Source organism: Nipponia nippon, unplaced genomic scaffold (genome assembly GCF_047370975.1).
Source record: "Nipponia nippon isolate SJK-2023a ecotype South Korea unplaced genomic scaffold, ASM4737097v1 scaffold_3, whole genome shotgun sequence".
Taxonomy (NCBI): domain Eukaryota; kingdom Metazoa; phylum Chordata; class Aves; order Pelecaniformes; family Threskiornithidae; genus Nipponia; species Nipponia nippon.
In genome coordinates this window covers 85,989,585-86,006,040 of record NW_028262347.1, presented here as the reverse complement: position 1 = coordinate 86,006,040, position 16,456 = coordinate 85,989,585, and the positions used below count along the sequence as shown (strand labels likewise).

The 16,456-nt window shown below is 45.6% G+C and overlaps 1 protein-coding gene across 4 annotated transcripts in view; it reads left to right on the top strand.

Annotated features, from left to right (window-relative positions):
- The first annotated feature begins 6,838 nt into the window (after positions 1–6,838).
- The window catches only part of PTEN (phosphatase and tensin homolog), a 104,133-nt gene continuing 94,515 nt past the window's right edge, over positions 6,839–16,456 (top strand). For all 4 annotated transcript variants that reach the window (XM_087768086.1, XM_087768087.1, XM_087768089.1 and 1 more), the window contains exon 1: positions 6,839–7,050. In XM_087768086.1, the coding sequence (XP_087624212.1) occupies positions 6,972–7,050 (79 nt within the window). In that variant the 5' untranslated portion in view covers positions 6,839–6,971. The remainder of the gene's footprint in view (positions 7,051–16,456) is intronic.

Below are 16,456 nucleotides of genomic sequence, written 5' to 3'. Positions count from 1 at the left end.
TGCGTTGCCCGGGGGTTTCCTAACAAAATTCAGCCTGCTCACTGGGGATCGTAATTTGTTTGTCAAGAGCAGTTACCTTTTCATACAACACTAATTTTATTATGGGTCATTTTTAAAATTCATTCCTTGTACACAAACGCGGGAGATGCTTCACCCACCAAGGAGTCTACTGAAGCTGCTGGTGGCTGCCATAGACCAGGACCCGTGGAGCAGACCCATAGTTCTGCTCTGTGATTTCTCCACCGTACCTGCTCCACCAACACCGCCTCAGGCAGAGAACGTGACGCCGAATTTCCTTCCCACAGCTGACCTGGCTGGTGCTGAAACCTAGGCGCGCTCTCCAGCGACCCGAGTGGGACGTCATCCACCCCACCAGTATCCATCCATCATTGCCTCGGTGGTGCGTGGTGCTCCCATGGTTACATCCACATGCAAAAAAATACTCACGTTCTCAAAGTGATGGTGATTTTACCAAAATACTGTTCCAGCAGTTTTGATTCAGTTCCATACACCAACACACCCCCCCGCAAAATTAAAAAAGTTTTGAAACAACTTTTTCATCAGTATTGACGAATCAGTATTCCCTTTTGTTTTGTGTGCTATAGCTCTTCCAAATAAAAAGTGTATTTTATCAGAAAATAAAGGTATCAATGTCTAAATGCACCTATTGATTTATAGAAGGCCTTCCTTTTCTGCTGCTCGTCCCATCTTTGATGGTAAATAAGGTTATAATCTTCTATTTTTTTTTTCCATCTATGTAGAATATGTGAATGGTTTCCCTTTGATGTTTCAAAAATGAATTAGATATAATCAGTGATGTTGACAGCTTTTGCTGTTCATTTGAGGCTTATACTCGTTCTTGCAATCACCCCTTCTGGATAGAAAAAGGATAATCAATCATTCCACTGTCTGCATAGCAAAACGCCATTGTGTTCGAATTACCATTACCATAGGAAAATATTTAGGACCCTTCTGTTTTTTCTCCCACTCTTAAAAAAGTGACATCTGTTTTGCTGCAATTAAGGAGAAATGCAAACACACACACAAGTAATAGAAGCTTGAAACCTACATTTTGTCACTGCTATTTGACAGATGTGGTGGTAACCTTCGAAAGAAATCCTCTGTTGAAAAATACTTAAAAAAATTTTGAGAGATGCAATTTTTCAGAAGCTGACCAGGGCCAGGTTGAAGGTGAGGTTGATGCAGAATGTGTAAATTGGATTGGGTCCTAATTTCTCAAAGTGTTGAGAGAATACAATTTCCTGAACAAATATTTCTTTAAAATGGTGAGATACACCAAATTCATCCTACTTTCCTAAATGGAGAGTCTCAAAACCTTTACATTGCTGAAGGCTCGACGTAGGACTTAATTCATTCTAGAAGCTGAACCCACAGAGGTCTCCGTTAAGTCTCCATCCCTCTGGTACCCCTGGAGCTCTCCCTGTTTGCACAGACCTGGCCATAGTGAGGTGTTGCTTTGCCGCTACTTGTGCTGCCCATGCACCAGGTTGACCAGGAGCTGCAGGAGCCAGGACAGACATCCAGCCTACTGCTGACGGACTGTTCCTTTCCCGTGGCAACGTGAATTGGGCCTCAGTTTTCAATTTATACCTTCTAGTAAAAGTATCTGTCTGAAAGAAAAATGTACTGGAATCATGGGTTTATACTGGAGAAAAAAAGGTCTTTGTGGCAGCTGCCAAGTGCTTGGCATGCCTTGGCTACTCTGGGTCATGGAGTAGGCTTCCTACTTAAGGACAGATCTAGAAAGTGGTAACATAAGTTGAAACTCATTCGGCATACTTTTTTATCAATTTTGGTTTTGCAGCTGTGGAAAAAGATAAATTTGGGTGGGTTTTTTTGATTGATATTGAAAAACGAGATTGCAAATTTCCCCCAAATTGAAAAATTTCAAATCAAATGTATGGATGACTTGGCTGGACTCTAGGACATTGTAGTTCTTCAATACAGGACTAGAAGGTCACTGAAAGGACCTAGTGTAGTTGGAAAACTCATCAGAGAAGGGAAGATGAAGGCCGCAGGCTGTACGTACTGTTTTGCTTTTGACTGTGGGGTGCTTTGCTATGAAGCATGTTATTTTTTGTGAACTTCATTCTCCAATCAGTTCAGGCTGACCTGAGCTTTGCCCATGACCTGAACAGGTGCAAGATGGGAAAGGAGGGGTATGTTAAAATCAGAAGGGTCTGTGGTGGTTGGAGGTAGGAAGGGGGTTTGCAAGACACAGGGAACAACAAAACACAGAGAGAGGGAACAGGGATGAAATGAGATAAACGGAAAGCAAGGTAAAGTGTATGGAAAGAACAAAATGAGAGATGGGAAAGTAAAGAAAAAGCTGGAGGAAAGGGGATGCCTAGGAACAGCTTCGTAATTGGGCAAAAGCAGGTAGTGGTTTTTCCCCAGAAGACTCTTCTGAGCTTCACCAACTTGCAGATCAGACTTCTCAAGTCAGAGGATGCATTGTATTTTATAGCCTATTTTTTCATGAATTTGTCTACTCTTTCCTCAAAAATTTTGGGCCTCTGCAGCATTTTGTAGCCAAGTCCCACAATTTAACATCACACTATGACACTACCTACCTCTATTGTTTTGAAACTGTCACCAGCTTGCTTCATCTGGATCCCCTACATTTTATATTGAAGAAATGGCAAAGCAAGCAGTCCTTGTCCAACCTCTTCAGTAACTTAAGATATTATAGACCTCCAGCTAACTTTTTAAAGTGGGACCTCAACTGTATGCAGTCGAAGATGGAGGCACAGCATTAATATTAACGGTGGCATAATTATGTTCTCTTTCCCTGTCCTACCAATTGCTGGCATTGTCCCGCAGGTTGGATCATAAGATTTCAGCAGTGGCTGTTGTTACAAAGATCATCGCTGCATGGTGTGATGAAAACCTCTCCCAGGCCTTGCTGACACAATGGTCACTGGTAGATAGCTACTGCTCAGACTGCTTTTTAGCCTTGGTCTGACTTGGAATCGGGAATTTCAATTTCAATTTCAAAAGGACTTTCAATTAAGCCATATCAACTTCCTAGCGACATGTATGTAGTCGGATGTTAGAAAGAGAGGGGCAGTCTTAAGAATCTAGGGCTTTCAGAACTGTTTTCAAAGATGGTCTTGATTTGCCAGCCACATCTGTATTTGTCTATGGATAACCTCTGAGTCCAGGACCTAAAAGTAGGTTTCATGGGTTCATTTAATACATTTGAAGTTCGGGAAAGGAACGGTACGATCTCACTGCACACACACAAGGTGATCCCAAAATAACTATGAGCTGCTAATATGATCACGAAAACAAGGCCCTGACAGGTCTTGGGAGCAATGTTCCTAGCAGCGTTTGGAAGGAATTAACACCATTGTCCTTGGCGCTGGCAAGATACCTTCAGGAACACTGCATGCCATTCTGGTCATCTGTATTAAGAGAAATAAATAATAATGAAACTGGTGCAGAAAGTTGTTGCCGAGATGAGGGAGAGTGGAAAGTTAGGGGATCTCAGCTAGCTTAGCGCAGTCAGACAACGTCAAAAAGGGACATTTCTGCCTGTAAGCGCACAAAGGGTAAAAAGGGTAAATGCTATGGAGTAGGAGCTATTTAAGGCCAGTGCTGGCACAAGAATAAATGGACACAAACCAGTCACAAATATATTTAGCATGAAAATCAGAAGAAGGTTCTGGGAACAGCTTCTCCGTGGGAATAATGGTGGCAAAAGATCTTAAGATGAAACTTGATACATTTATGAAAGGAATTATATAATATAGCATTTGCAAAGGCTGAAGGCTGCAGCAACCCAGGAAATCCCTCCACCTTATGTTCCAGTTTATTTTGAGCCCTTAAAGGCAAAGCGTAGCATTTCACCCTTCCATTCCTCTTCCTGCTCCAGCCATCTGCAGCCAGACTTCAGTACCTCTCTTAAAAGCTGTTTAAAGATTGAACAAGACACTGAATTTATCTTGCACTTTTGAATTCCTTTTTGCTGTTCCTCAGAAAGGAAAAGGAAAGTTTTGTAAAGTATTGCCTAATTTATAGATGCAAAAATTGATATTTAATAGATCTTCTCATACACATGGAGTACTACGTTTTATCTCATGTTTCCTACTTGCCAGACTGGCTGAATGCCATAGCATCCAACCAATATGCAAACGAGTGCTATTTTTCTCCAAGTTGCCCTGCTCAAACGTATTTGATAGCCATTCCCTGGGTAATGCAATCACTCAGCAAACTATGGAGAGATTTCCCTCTCATGTTCCTGCGAGGGCCGTCTTCACCGTGGTCCGATGGGCTTAGCAAGAAAAAAAGTCTCTTCGGCAAGGTGTCTTTCCCTGCCAGCCTTGAAAACATTTGAGGCGGACTTATGATTTAAACCAGGATCTGTTCTTTAGGGAGATACCTGCCTGGTTTATGTCATCTGCTTTTCATGGAAAGAAGGGAAAAAGGGGTGCATGGGTTCTCCTCTTCCCATCAGGCTGGTCCTTTCCATGGTGTCTCTTTTCTAGTTGCATAGAAAGTGGTTTCATTTTCTTTTCGTTTCTGTTCCTTGTGGATTTTTGGAGATGTCCATCACCCCCTTTATAAAACAAACAACTGCCTTCTCACTCCCTTTAAATAGGCTTCCTTTGAAGGTATGTTATCTTTGGCCTCCATGGGATATCCCTCACATTACTTAGTGTCCAACAAGATAATGACATGAAGATAGTATTTTTGAGGAAGTCAAATCTACAAATTTTTTTGCCTAGTAACTCCATTTCTTCAAATGTCTTATCGGACAAGCTCTCTCCTGATCCCTTGGCAGTTGGGGCAAATGCTGATCTCTAGCAGGTTCCATTCCTGACACTTTACAGAAGTCATACATTCCAAGCTGCCTTAGAATTTTGTTTTGTATTACCTCAATAGGCTAATATTTCACCCGTCTGCACACAAAAGGAAAAAATCACACCCCCCCCCCCCCTCAAAATATGTCCTACCAACCTATGAGAAAGATGGAAACTGATAACTGAGACTGCAGCCAGCGTTCCTGCTCAGCAGCTCAGGCTGCAAATGGCTACCTGATGGTCATTTTCCTGCAAATCATTAACAGCGGCAATTCCCAAAGACTTCTAATAGGAGTTTTCAGCAGAGAGTGCGAAGAGCCTTGTACAATGGGACTTATTTGCTGAAGTTTTAGAGGATTTAAAGGCTGATTTGGAGATTCAGAGACCGTGCTTTCCCACCCCCCCACCAGGATAACTGTGATCAATGGGGAAGGGGGGGGACGGGACAGAAAGCTCCACGAAAACACCACGGGCACGACCAGTGAGCCGGGGGGGGGGCACTTTTACGTTCCTACCCCCGTGCTGGGTTGACGGCGGCCCCGGCAGGCACGGAGGGCAGCAAGTGGCCCACACCCCCCTCCCCCGGGGCCCGGGCGGCTGCAGGGGGCAGTAGGTGCTCACGCACCGCGGCGGGCGGAGGGAGGGCAGCGACTCCGAGCCAGCTCGACTCACTTAGCCTTACGCTAAACCGCACAGCGGCGGGCGGGGGGAGAAGGACGAGGCCCCGGGCGACGGGCTGACACCCCCGCCCCCCCCCCCCCCGCCCCGGAGCTCGGGACCGCACCGTGCCCGTTACTCGCCCACCGCCGGTCAGACAACGCGCAGGCCCCCCACCCGGCCCAGGCTCCCCGCCGGGGCGGGCGCAGCCGCTGTGGCACCCACCCGCGCCACGGGGCGACCTGACTGGAGAAGGGGGGGAAAGAGGGGGGAGCCCCATCCTCTCGCCCGCCGCGGGCCCCGAGCGCCAGAAGGCCGCAGGAGCGCGAAAGGCAGGAAGGGGTCCGGCTCCCACTCCCCTCAGGGGTCGGGCCGTCCGGGCGGGCTCCCGCAGGCCGGGCCCGCTGGCGGCAGGGGAAAGGCGGGACCGGACCGGACCCGGCCCGGCCCGGCCCGCTCCTCGCCTCGCCTCGCCTCACCTCAGGGCCCGGCCCGGCCCGACCCGGCCACTTCCGCTCGCGGGGGGAGGGGCCGCCTCGAGCGCAGCGGGCCGCCCACGTGACCAGTCGCAGCACCTCTGCTCGTCTCAGCGGCAGCGGCGGCGCCGGCGTCTCACCGCGCCGCCCGTATCCCTCCGCCCACCACCTCCCCGTCCCCCCGCGGGGCGGCGGGACCCAGGGTGCGGCGCGGAGAAGGGTGGGAGGGCGGGGGCGACGGCAGGCGGCGGGGCGGGGCGGGGCGGCGGCTCGCCGTTTCGTCGGTTCGTGGGGGACTACTTTCTCGGGGCCGCGGAGGTGGCGGAGGGGGCGGGGCGGTACTGCCTCCCCTCTCGGAAGCTGCAGCCATGATGGGAGTCTAGCGCTGGCGCGGCGCTGCTGGGCGCGGAGCAGGCCGGGGGGGATGAGCCAGGCCGCGCCGCCGGTCCGCACGCCCTGAGGAGCCGCCGCCGCCGCTACCGCCGCCCCGCCGCGGAGCGGAGCGCCCGCCCGCCCGGCGGCGCGGCCCCACCGCGCGGCTCCGGGCCCGCCGCCGCTACTGCCGCCGCCCCGGGCGGGGAGCGGGGCGGAGCGGGGCCGGGCCGGGGGGGCGCCCCGCGCCGCTGTCACCATTGCTGGGGCCCGGAGCGCCGGAGAGCTGCTCTCTCCGCCTCCGCCTCGCTCGCCTCAAAGACGGCGGCGGCGGCGGCACCCTCAGGGACTCGGCCCGGCTCCGGAGCCTCCCTGCTCGGCCGCCGCCGCCGCTGCTCCCGCCCCGCTCGGCGCAGCGGCGGCAGGAGGAGGAGGGGGCAGCCGCCGCCGCCGGGAGCCGCCGCCGCCGCCGCTGCTGCTGCCGCGGGGGGAGGCGGGCCCGCCTGGGGCTGAGCCGCCGGCGCAGCAGGCCCCGCGCCCGGGGCCGCCCGGCGGCCGCCTGCCCGCCGCCTCCCGGTCCCGCGCCCCGCCGCCGCCTGGCCCCTGCGCGCTGTCCCGGAGCGGCCCCCGGCTGCCAGACATGACCGCCATCATCAAAGAGATCGTCAGCAGGAACAAAAGGCGATACCAGGAGGATGGCTTCGACCTGGACCTGACCTGTATCCTCCCGGCGGCGACGGGGCCCGGCACCGGGTGCTGCACGTACAGCTATTGCATCAGACCTGCGCGGCGGTTACCTAACGCGCTTCCCGGTGCCGTTCCGCCGGGAGGCCGGCGGCTGCCGCCGGGGCTCGCCCGGGTCGCCGCGCCCTCCCCCGCCGCCGTCTCGGCCTCCTTTTGTCCGGGCGGCCGCCGAGCCGGGGCCCGACAGCCGGGCCCGTTAACGGGAGCTCCGTGATGGCGAGGATTAACGTTAGCGCGCCTTGGCGATTGCAGCCAACCTGCCTGCCTGTGGACACCCCCGTGTCGCGGAGGTGCTGTCCCCCCCTGGCCCGGAGTGCCCCCGCCCGCTCCGGAGCACCGCGGGTCTGCCGCTTATCTCCGGCTCTGTTGATTTTTTGGCTCACATAGCAAATACGCCTGTCCCGCCGTGCCTCACGTCCAGAGCACTTTTTATTTTTCATCTAGTAACTCGTCTTAAATTGCAAATATAATCGTGGCAGGCCTGTCACTTTACTCGGGTTGCTTCAGTCTGCATGGCAGGAGAGGTGAAGCCTGTGTCCTCTGCCCCGATTTCCATACATTCAGTAAGGCAGAGCTCGTGCTCAGTCGCAGTACAATGCGGCAAGGTGCTTGATGACAAGAGGTGGCAATTGCTTCTTCCAAATCAAAAAAATACTTCTTTTCCTAATGTGATGCATGAACTGTGCTTTGGCATAATATCAGATACAGTAAACAGGAGGATGTGTTACAAACGAGCACATTGGGTCTTATCGAGGAGGATTGAGAGGAGTGTAATTCTGGAATATGTAATTAGTATGCAGTTACAACTAATGAGTCAAACCATAGAGAAGCATTGCTACTGTGTAGTTTTGGTGGCCTTTTGAACAGATGCGCTGTAGCAGCGGCAGGCAGATGTTTAGCTTTGAATGCCTTGCAGAGTTAATGGTATGTAGGGGCTGTGCTGTGGGCATAGTCTTTCTGTGTGGTGGAGAAAGATCATTACTGTGTTTGAGAGGTTTTGCAGCAAGAACCTCACTTAAAAGTTGGAACTGTCCTAGGAAAAATGACTGTTGACATTAGTATTCAGAGCTAGACTTGCTCCTGTAGAGAGAGCGCTTTCTGTTCTTCACCAGGATCAGGGTGAAATTTATTGGATTTTGGAGCAATTACACTCATGTCATAGCAAGCACTACAAATAAATCCAATTCTTGGGCAGGATCAAAACTGGTAAGAGCTGTAACTAATACAGAGCTCGTGCTGTTGCATTGAGCCTTGGCCTAAAATTTTGGTGGCTTTAAAATGGCCTGAAAGGTTCTTGACTTTAGCAGGTGGATGCGGAGCTTTTAGTTAAAAAGCAGCAGCTCTAGTACGTAATTCCTGCATTCTGTTCGTGGTACTGATAAAATATAATTTTAGGCTTGCATTTTTAAATGTTTGCGCTTGGTCATTTCGTTGGCCTGCAACTAGGGCAGCTGTAACGCTGACATAGGCCAGCGCAGCACTTACTGCTGACTTAACGACAGAAGTCTGAGTTAGAGTTTTTGATTCTCTGAGTGATGAGTTTGCTGGAAACTTAAGGGTTATGAAAAGAGTGAAGTGGTGGCAAAATGATGAGGCTTTGGCTTCACAGTTGAAGAGTTTGGTGTTTTGGCTATCTTTGCCCAGATGTGCCATTGGTAGGGAGAGATTTTTTGACCTAAACAGATGTTTTTAACTGGTGATATGTTTCTGTCAAGAAAATTGGTGAATATTGAACCTGGATTTTCTTACTCAGTGTTGCTAATGATATGCCAAATGGAGTTTATTGCTTATTTTTTACTTTGTTGTGTTGTTCATTTTATTCTCAGAATTTTACATTAGAAGTAGGCCACTGAACATTGGGCTTACGCTGGTTTTTCTAAAAGGGGTAGCTGGCTGCAATTCTGTCACGAAGTTTATAGAAAAGGCCTTTTTTCATGATTGCAAAAAATATCATTGGAAGAAATACAGTGGTTTTTTTTTTTTTGTGGATGCACATTTTGAACAGATAATTAATGAATGAAGACTGCTGCTTGTACAGTATAATGGCTTAGCTTGAAGGCTGACGTTGCTGCAGAAGTGAAAGTTTAATTTTTTATCACTTTGTGCAGGCTTCTTGGCGATGTTCTTTTTGCAGGGCTTTGATGGAATTGTTGCTCATTGTACCTGGTAAATAACCTATTTATTTCTTACATGTGTAGACAGAGGACTGAGCTGGGAGTTAGCTCTCCAACCAAGTGATATTAGATGAAAAACGAGAAGACTTGAAATCTAAGTGAGCTGTTCGGGAAGGCATGTGGTGCATGGTAGGAGGACCAGGGTTTAAGTTCTCGGAGGTACTTCTCACTGTGTGCTGGAGCTAAAATTTTGAGACCAAAACAAGCTACCATCTGCATTTCTGCTGTTGGTTAGCTTTGCTTCCCTGCACACCCATATCTGTAGGAGTGTCCTCTGTTACAGATTAGCAGTTATTTCAGGGTAGCTGTTTCTGTCAAGCTAAAAGAGAAAGACTGACACAAGTTGGATAGCCCAGTGATTTGGGCATTTAGCCGGGATACGGGAAATGGAAATGTGAACTCCTCCTGCAGTAAATATTTTTGTACGAGTAGTTCAGTGGTGGTGGCTCCAAAATAGTAGCTGGTGATTACTACCTGGGCTGTGGGAGGTGGAGAATAAAATGAATCTACAGTGAATCCAGGTGAGGTGCCTGATCTCCAGCCTATATTCTGTAGTCTGTCTTTTCTTCTACTCATCTTTGAGGGAGGGTTCGTGTCTCAGTGTCACAGGTGGACAAAGACTTGCAGTCTTTATATTTCCTTCACGGCTGATTCTCCCAAGGCGTTGCAGGGAACATCTAAGTGCCAAAAGGCAGGCTGGGTTAGGTGCTGGAGTGGAAAAGTCCTCTTCAAGGACCTCTTTTTGTTCCTCTGTTGGGCTGTGTCAAATCCTTTTAAAAATGGTACTGATGTATGTATGGTACAGTGCGTCATGCTTGGGAATCTCAGTTCCTGATGAGTTGGCTAAGAATTATTCTTGTGTGGATAATGTAGGATTTTTTAGGAAAGGGAAATGGGGACTTCTCAAAATCAGTAGCTTTACGTACACAATACGAGAATAGTCCTATGTGCTAATTATGAAACAAGTGTCTTTAAAAAAATATTGACGTTACTTTTCATCTAATCAAATGTTCTTTTCTTTCTGAACAGTCATTTTATGCACCTCTTGGAAAAAATATTTTTAAACTAGAAGAGGAAAGGGTTTTAAAGATGGAGATATTAAATCACCTTTTTAATACTTTATTTCAGATATTGTATTTATTCCTGATTTATTTGGCTTTCTATTTCATTTCTGTAATACTGGATACCTTTTGGTGCAAACGGGTGAGAAGGAAAGTTTGGATTAATGGCTTCTAAGATGGCTGCATTTCTCTGTGATGCAATGGCCAGCATGTTTTCTGAGGCACTATAATCTTTGGTATTTCTGAAATTGTACGGCTTGGTTGTTGACCATTTTACTGCAGGGAACAGTGAAGAGAGAATGCTTGCATATAGCTCTTGCACGTTGCATTAATTGCCTGTGTCTTAAGAGGTCTGTGCGTAACTGAGTTTAGCAAGTGGCTTAACTATTTGAGACTAAAGTGGAAAAAATCATGTAACTGCTTCTTGTGACTGTTACAGCTTTGGTAAAACTTTGTCTTATATTTCCAGGCCTTCTGTTATGCATGAAAATGGCCATCTAGCCTGAGCGTAGGGTAGAGCATGCCTAGCCTGATGCTTAATTGAAGCATGTGTAGCTTGTGACCTACATAGTCATCTAAACTGCAGCAATATTCAGTAAAGATTAGATGCTGGGTGCAGTTTATTTACAAGTCTCACATGTAGTTTGTCTCATAGAAGGAAAGGCAGAGAACGCTAAAATTGTGAGTGGAAGCTTCTTAGAATATCATACTGCTTTGTTATTTGTGGTCCTAAAGCTCTTTAATGAAATTTTAAATTATGTGACTTCACTCAAAATGGCTCAGCTTCCAGGAAAAAAATGAATTAGTGGCATGAGGTACGTACCGCGTTTAAAAATAGAGCCTGAGTTGGAAATGCCATTCGTTTAAAATATTTGGTTTCGTTTTAAAATTGAAGTTTGTTAGATGTTTTGTAACAAGTTTTTCTTGCACACAAGCGCAGTAAGGGCTGGTAAGGATTTAGAAGAAACTAGAAGAAACCAGCTGGCAACACATTTTATTGGTGGAAAAGTATTTCTTTGTTCCGGAGTAAACCATGTTACTTAGCAGTGTTAAGAGCTCGACAGACTCATTTTGCTTCTGGAGCTGGGGATGATCTTGGGTTTTGGACAAGAAGATCAGTGCCGGTTTTGCTCTGAATTCATCTAAGAAGTCTGTCTGAATAGACAGCAGTAAAACAGTACTGGCTGGGGACTACTCAGAGTTTGATTCAGTTACCTGCTTGCTGTAGGATGTATTTGATCCTGTGAAAATTGGTCTTTCTGCACTTACCAAGGATAAAGATGTTTGAATAGTCCAGATGGAGAACGCAAGGTGGTGATGCAAGTGTGTTCATGCATTTTCTCTTCTGGGGTTAGAGATGTGCTGGATCACTTACATTTCCTCACAACCTAAAAAAAAAACCCTTTGACATATTGTCATAGTACATGCATATTTGTGGATAGCGTTGTTTGACAGCTGAAGCCTATGCACAAAACCCCCACCATTCGAGCAAGTGCTCCATTGTGCAACCCTCGCTGCACCCATTCAAAGTAACCCCAGCCCCTTTCTGCCCTGCTTTTTGACTGCAGTTGCTCGGAAAGGGACTTAAAAGATGCTTGACAAATTACAGCTCATCTCTTTGCGCTTGCTTAAATGTAGTGCAGGCTTCCTAATGAACTACTTGATCTTGCATCATCAGAAATTTTTAATCAATGTGCAGCGTTGCTGGAGACTGTTTGCACAAGCTAAACATGAAGTTAAAAAATAACTGCCTGTGCATACTTTTAAATCGACAAAAGCTGCAAACTGGTTCTTGGTTTCACGTAGCTCTGCTGTTGAAGTGATGGCTATACGTTCTTTTCAAGGTGGGAAAAGAAAGGAGTACAGCTGATGTGGACACTTTATAAATTTTCTTATAGGGTGACCTTTTAAAAAAACACAGCTGAAGCAATCTTCATTGAAATGTGTTTGTAAACTTAGTTAAGTGTGTGTAATTTTCAGAACACCCAAAGCTTTGCTGTTAAACATTAAGAGGGTAACGCTGAATAAAGTGCAAGCTTTACTAGGACTGGTACTGGGTTTGAGCATTTCTTTTTTTAAGGAAAAATCCAAGTTCATCTTCATTATCTTTTACTGACTGTAAGTGTTGAGGACTTCTGAAAATCCTACCCATTAAGCTCTTGGTTTAACTCTTGGTCTAATTGGTTGGCCATGTGTCAACACTGGGTCCAACTTGAGTGGTGAAGAAGGTTGATGAATTTTGAAAGTGTATCTTTCTAGGAACTTGTGCTAGTCAGGAAAGCCTTTCTGTGCTCAGTATAATTACATGTGACTTCCACTGACTTCATGAGACAGTTACAGTGTATTTAAGGAAAGGATATAGCCTTGAGTGTGGAGCTTATGAAACACTTGAAATGGCTATTATTGCTGCAGTGTAATACATGTGGAAAGATTAGTTGGCTCTTGATGGCAGCTAGGCTGGTGATCAGCAGATTTCTTCGGTACAAAAATGTGTTTTTCCTGTGCTATCCAGTGTTACACTTAATACATCTCATTTAAGAACTTTTTTTTAATTACCAAAAGGTTTTGAAGTAGGGTGACTGCTGTAGAGGAGGCTAGTATTTGGTAAATGACGTGTTAAAACACTGTAGAGGAGTACAGAATTTTCTAATTTTCTTCCAGAAGAGAGGTGACTGTATTTTCCGTTTTCTTCCTTGTAGGATGATTTGGACCCCTAAATCCACTTTATTGTGGAAGCAAGTGATATAATTTTTTCAGTAACAATATGACTGAAAGAATGTGTTTTCTTAACACATTATGTTAAAAACCCCTGTGCTAAAAAAACGTAAAGCAACTTCAGAATGTAATAACTGCAAAGTTGAAATTTTACGTATAAAGTTTCGGTCTACCGAGTTGCTTTTGCCAGTTCTGAATCTCTGAATAGTTTCTTAAATGAAATTATATTTTTAATGGATTAATGTTGTTGCCACATTAATACTGCGTAAGCTGACAAATTATACCCCTGGTACTTTAGCCTAGAGTCTTCCCTTACAACATGTTTAAACAAGAAAATGGTTCTTGTATAATGATTTAAGGGACAATAGTTGTGTTCTGACAAACTGTAAGAAGAGGGAGGGAATAGACAGTTGAGCTGTCAAATCCCTTAAGTACATTACAGGCCAAAGTTGGTGTCATTAGTCATAACTCCCTTTTAAAGCCCACCTCCTTTCTAGTTCAAGTACCCAGCGAGTAATCTGGAACTTGGAGCTACATGTGATTTGTATTCATTTACTGTGCCTAATGGAGGGTGGATATTGAAGGTTTAATTATTGCATAGCTTTTTTGGGGCGGGGTAAGTGGGATGGCCTGGAGTTGTGAGTAGCGGTTGCTGGATATGCCTGGTGCCTCATCTTGCATACTAGGGTAGTTGTGGGCTCCTTTGATTTGGCACTTCTGTGAAGGTTTTTGGGATTAAAGCTGTGCACATTTGTGCATTCGTGTGAGTTACTGGGATGGTGATTTCCAGACTGTAAGAAGGGAATTGATTTGAAAATATGGGAACGTTCGTAAGTGGCCCTGTAGAGCAAGGTCTCTTCTGAAACACGAATGCTTTGTGGGTGGTTGACTCTACTTTGGGTTCAGAGATTGCTGTTAGTTTTTGAATGTATCTTAGTCCCAGATTGATATTTCAGATGTAAACAAATCCTTGTTCCGGTTTCTAATTCAAGCTAGCATCTTCTTTGCTCCTATCATCATCTGCCTCGTTTACTGTCTCACCTATAAGGCCCTGAAAAAATGTTTTGTAGAATGGAAGTAAATAATTGTGCAACTAAGCCGTGTATCATGCTGCATAAATCTAGGTTATCTTAAAAATGATTTTTAGGCAACGTAGCTGAAGTAGTAGGTTCTGTGATTCAAATGGTAATTGACTGTGCAGCTAAAAAATTAAACTCAATTGCTCTGTGTTTGGGATGATGACTGTTGCAAAAGCTGGCATTGTTCCCTTTAAAAATGAAGTCCCAGCTTCACAGCCCCAACGTGCAGCAGTGCATAAAAACTGCTTAATATCCAATTTTTTGTAGTGAAGTACTTAAGAAATGTCTTCATAAATGTAATTCTGCCTTTGTGGAGCTGTAGAATAATAGCTTTTAATTGCATGATTAACTTTCTTAGAGGCCTCTGCTTAATTCATTGCATTGTCTGGGTATATATCGGGCTAGAATTGAAATAGTTGTGTATTTTCTATTCTTTAATTTCTTGTGTGGGTGAGTTAGAGAAGTAATGTCCTTTTTTTGTACTAACATTTAGAGGAAGAAAACGCTAGATCTCATTAGAATGAAATTAATAGTATCTACTCAGGACTCGTTGGTTGAGAAACGGTTTATTAGGATGGCCTTGTGTTTTGTTTTGCTGCTTGCCTTTATCTTCTCTTGGATGACCCCTCACTCCCCAAATTAAGGTTTAATAAATTCATACAAGTCCTAGTTTTTGTAGCTTATGTTTTACAAAGCTTTTACTAAGTGACATATTTGTCCTCCAGCCTGATAGCTATTTTAAATTCCCTTGTCTTGAAAGTTTTGGATGTCCTTTCAGACTTGCAAAAAGTTGAGACTGAGCCATTTTTCACTTCCTGTCAGTAAATATCAAAGTAGTTACTCTCTATGCTGACTTCTTTTTACTGAATAAAATTCTTGTGTTTTTCTGTGGGTGTCTGAGGTTAGGATATGCTTAAGTACGCATCAGTGCTTCTTTAAAGGAGATCTTGCAAAGTGTGGTAGTATGCTGAGAACACGTACCAGGGAGGTCCTGTAATCTGCCTTGAAAGAGTTCATGTTGAGTTTGGTTTGTGGGCTAAAATAGGTAAATTTGTCACTTCGGAAATCTCGAACTGAGATGGAACAGTCAAGCTTCTCATATATATTGCCTCCTACTGAGAAGATCCACTCAGCAGACGTGTTACCTTGAGAACAGCTGCTCAGCCTCACGTGTACAGTTGTCCTTTGCCACCGGTGCAGCTCTTGGCCTCAGGCTGCTATGTGTTGCTGCAGCTAGTTGGGATGCCGGGTAGGTATGATAAGATGAGATGCGGCTTCTTCCAAAGCATGAGCAGAAACAAAAAGCTGCCTTAACTGGACCTCTGCATGTTTTCACCTCTAGAAACTTGCTGGGATTGTAGCATTTTGTTCAGTGCTGTAGACCTGGACTTGAAGTTGAGTAAGGAGTGTTGAGGCCCAGTCTTTTGACTCCTCAGCTGAAGAGTTCTTTCTATCAAATTTTATGTGAATAATATAGTTTGCTGTTGCATCATTTGTTATGCTGCTGTTTGCCCTTGGCTTTTTCTTAATGGGAAGGGTAGCTTTTTTTATGTCCTGTAATATCCTCAGCTATTTTAGAGGGATTTGCAGCTCTTCACAACAAGCTCATGTTTCCTTCACTATCTGCATGCTTTCCTACCTTTGTGATTCCAAACCATGTTGAAATGGAAGTTTAAATCATCTTTTTCTCAGTCTTTGTCAGAACAAGCTCTTCTGTAGATACCATCTTTCATGCTTCTCTGTTACCATTTTTTGTATTTATCCTGTGAGGTTTATGAGGTTGATGCCGTGTTTTGCAAAAAAAAGTGGTGCCTGCTTATTATGTAGGTTATGTGTGGGTTTTTTCCAATCTTGATCCTATTAGCTGTTCAGCAAAGCCTCCATATGGCTGAGAGCTCCAGGACACATTTCATACACATTACAGATGAAGGGAGAGACTCTTGCTTTGGGAATACTTCCCAAACGCAATATAGTAAGCAGGTCCAAAAGCCCCGCTAGGGGATGGAAGTGAGTTAAGGGTGTAGCTGGTTCCTGAGACAACCTGGCAGTATCATCTTCAAGCGTCTTCTGGTTTACTTCTTTGTGCTGTGGGAATTTGAGTTCCCTTCCAGACCTGTTGTCAGCCCCATGACCTCATCTGGACAGGTTTGCCTCCTGGATACGAAGGAGCTGCAGTTTTGTTGTTCCTTGTCTAGGTTGCTGCATTTAAATTACAAGCTGTTAGATTAAAATTTTTTTTTTTTTTTAAAAAGGGTTGTAGTTGAAATATTGAGCATTAAGGGGTTAAATGCATTTCTTCTAAATCATAAAATGTTTCTCTCAGCCACATCTGAGTTGGTCTCTTTTCTTGTT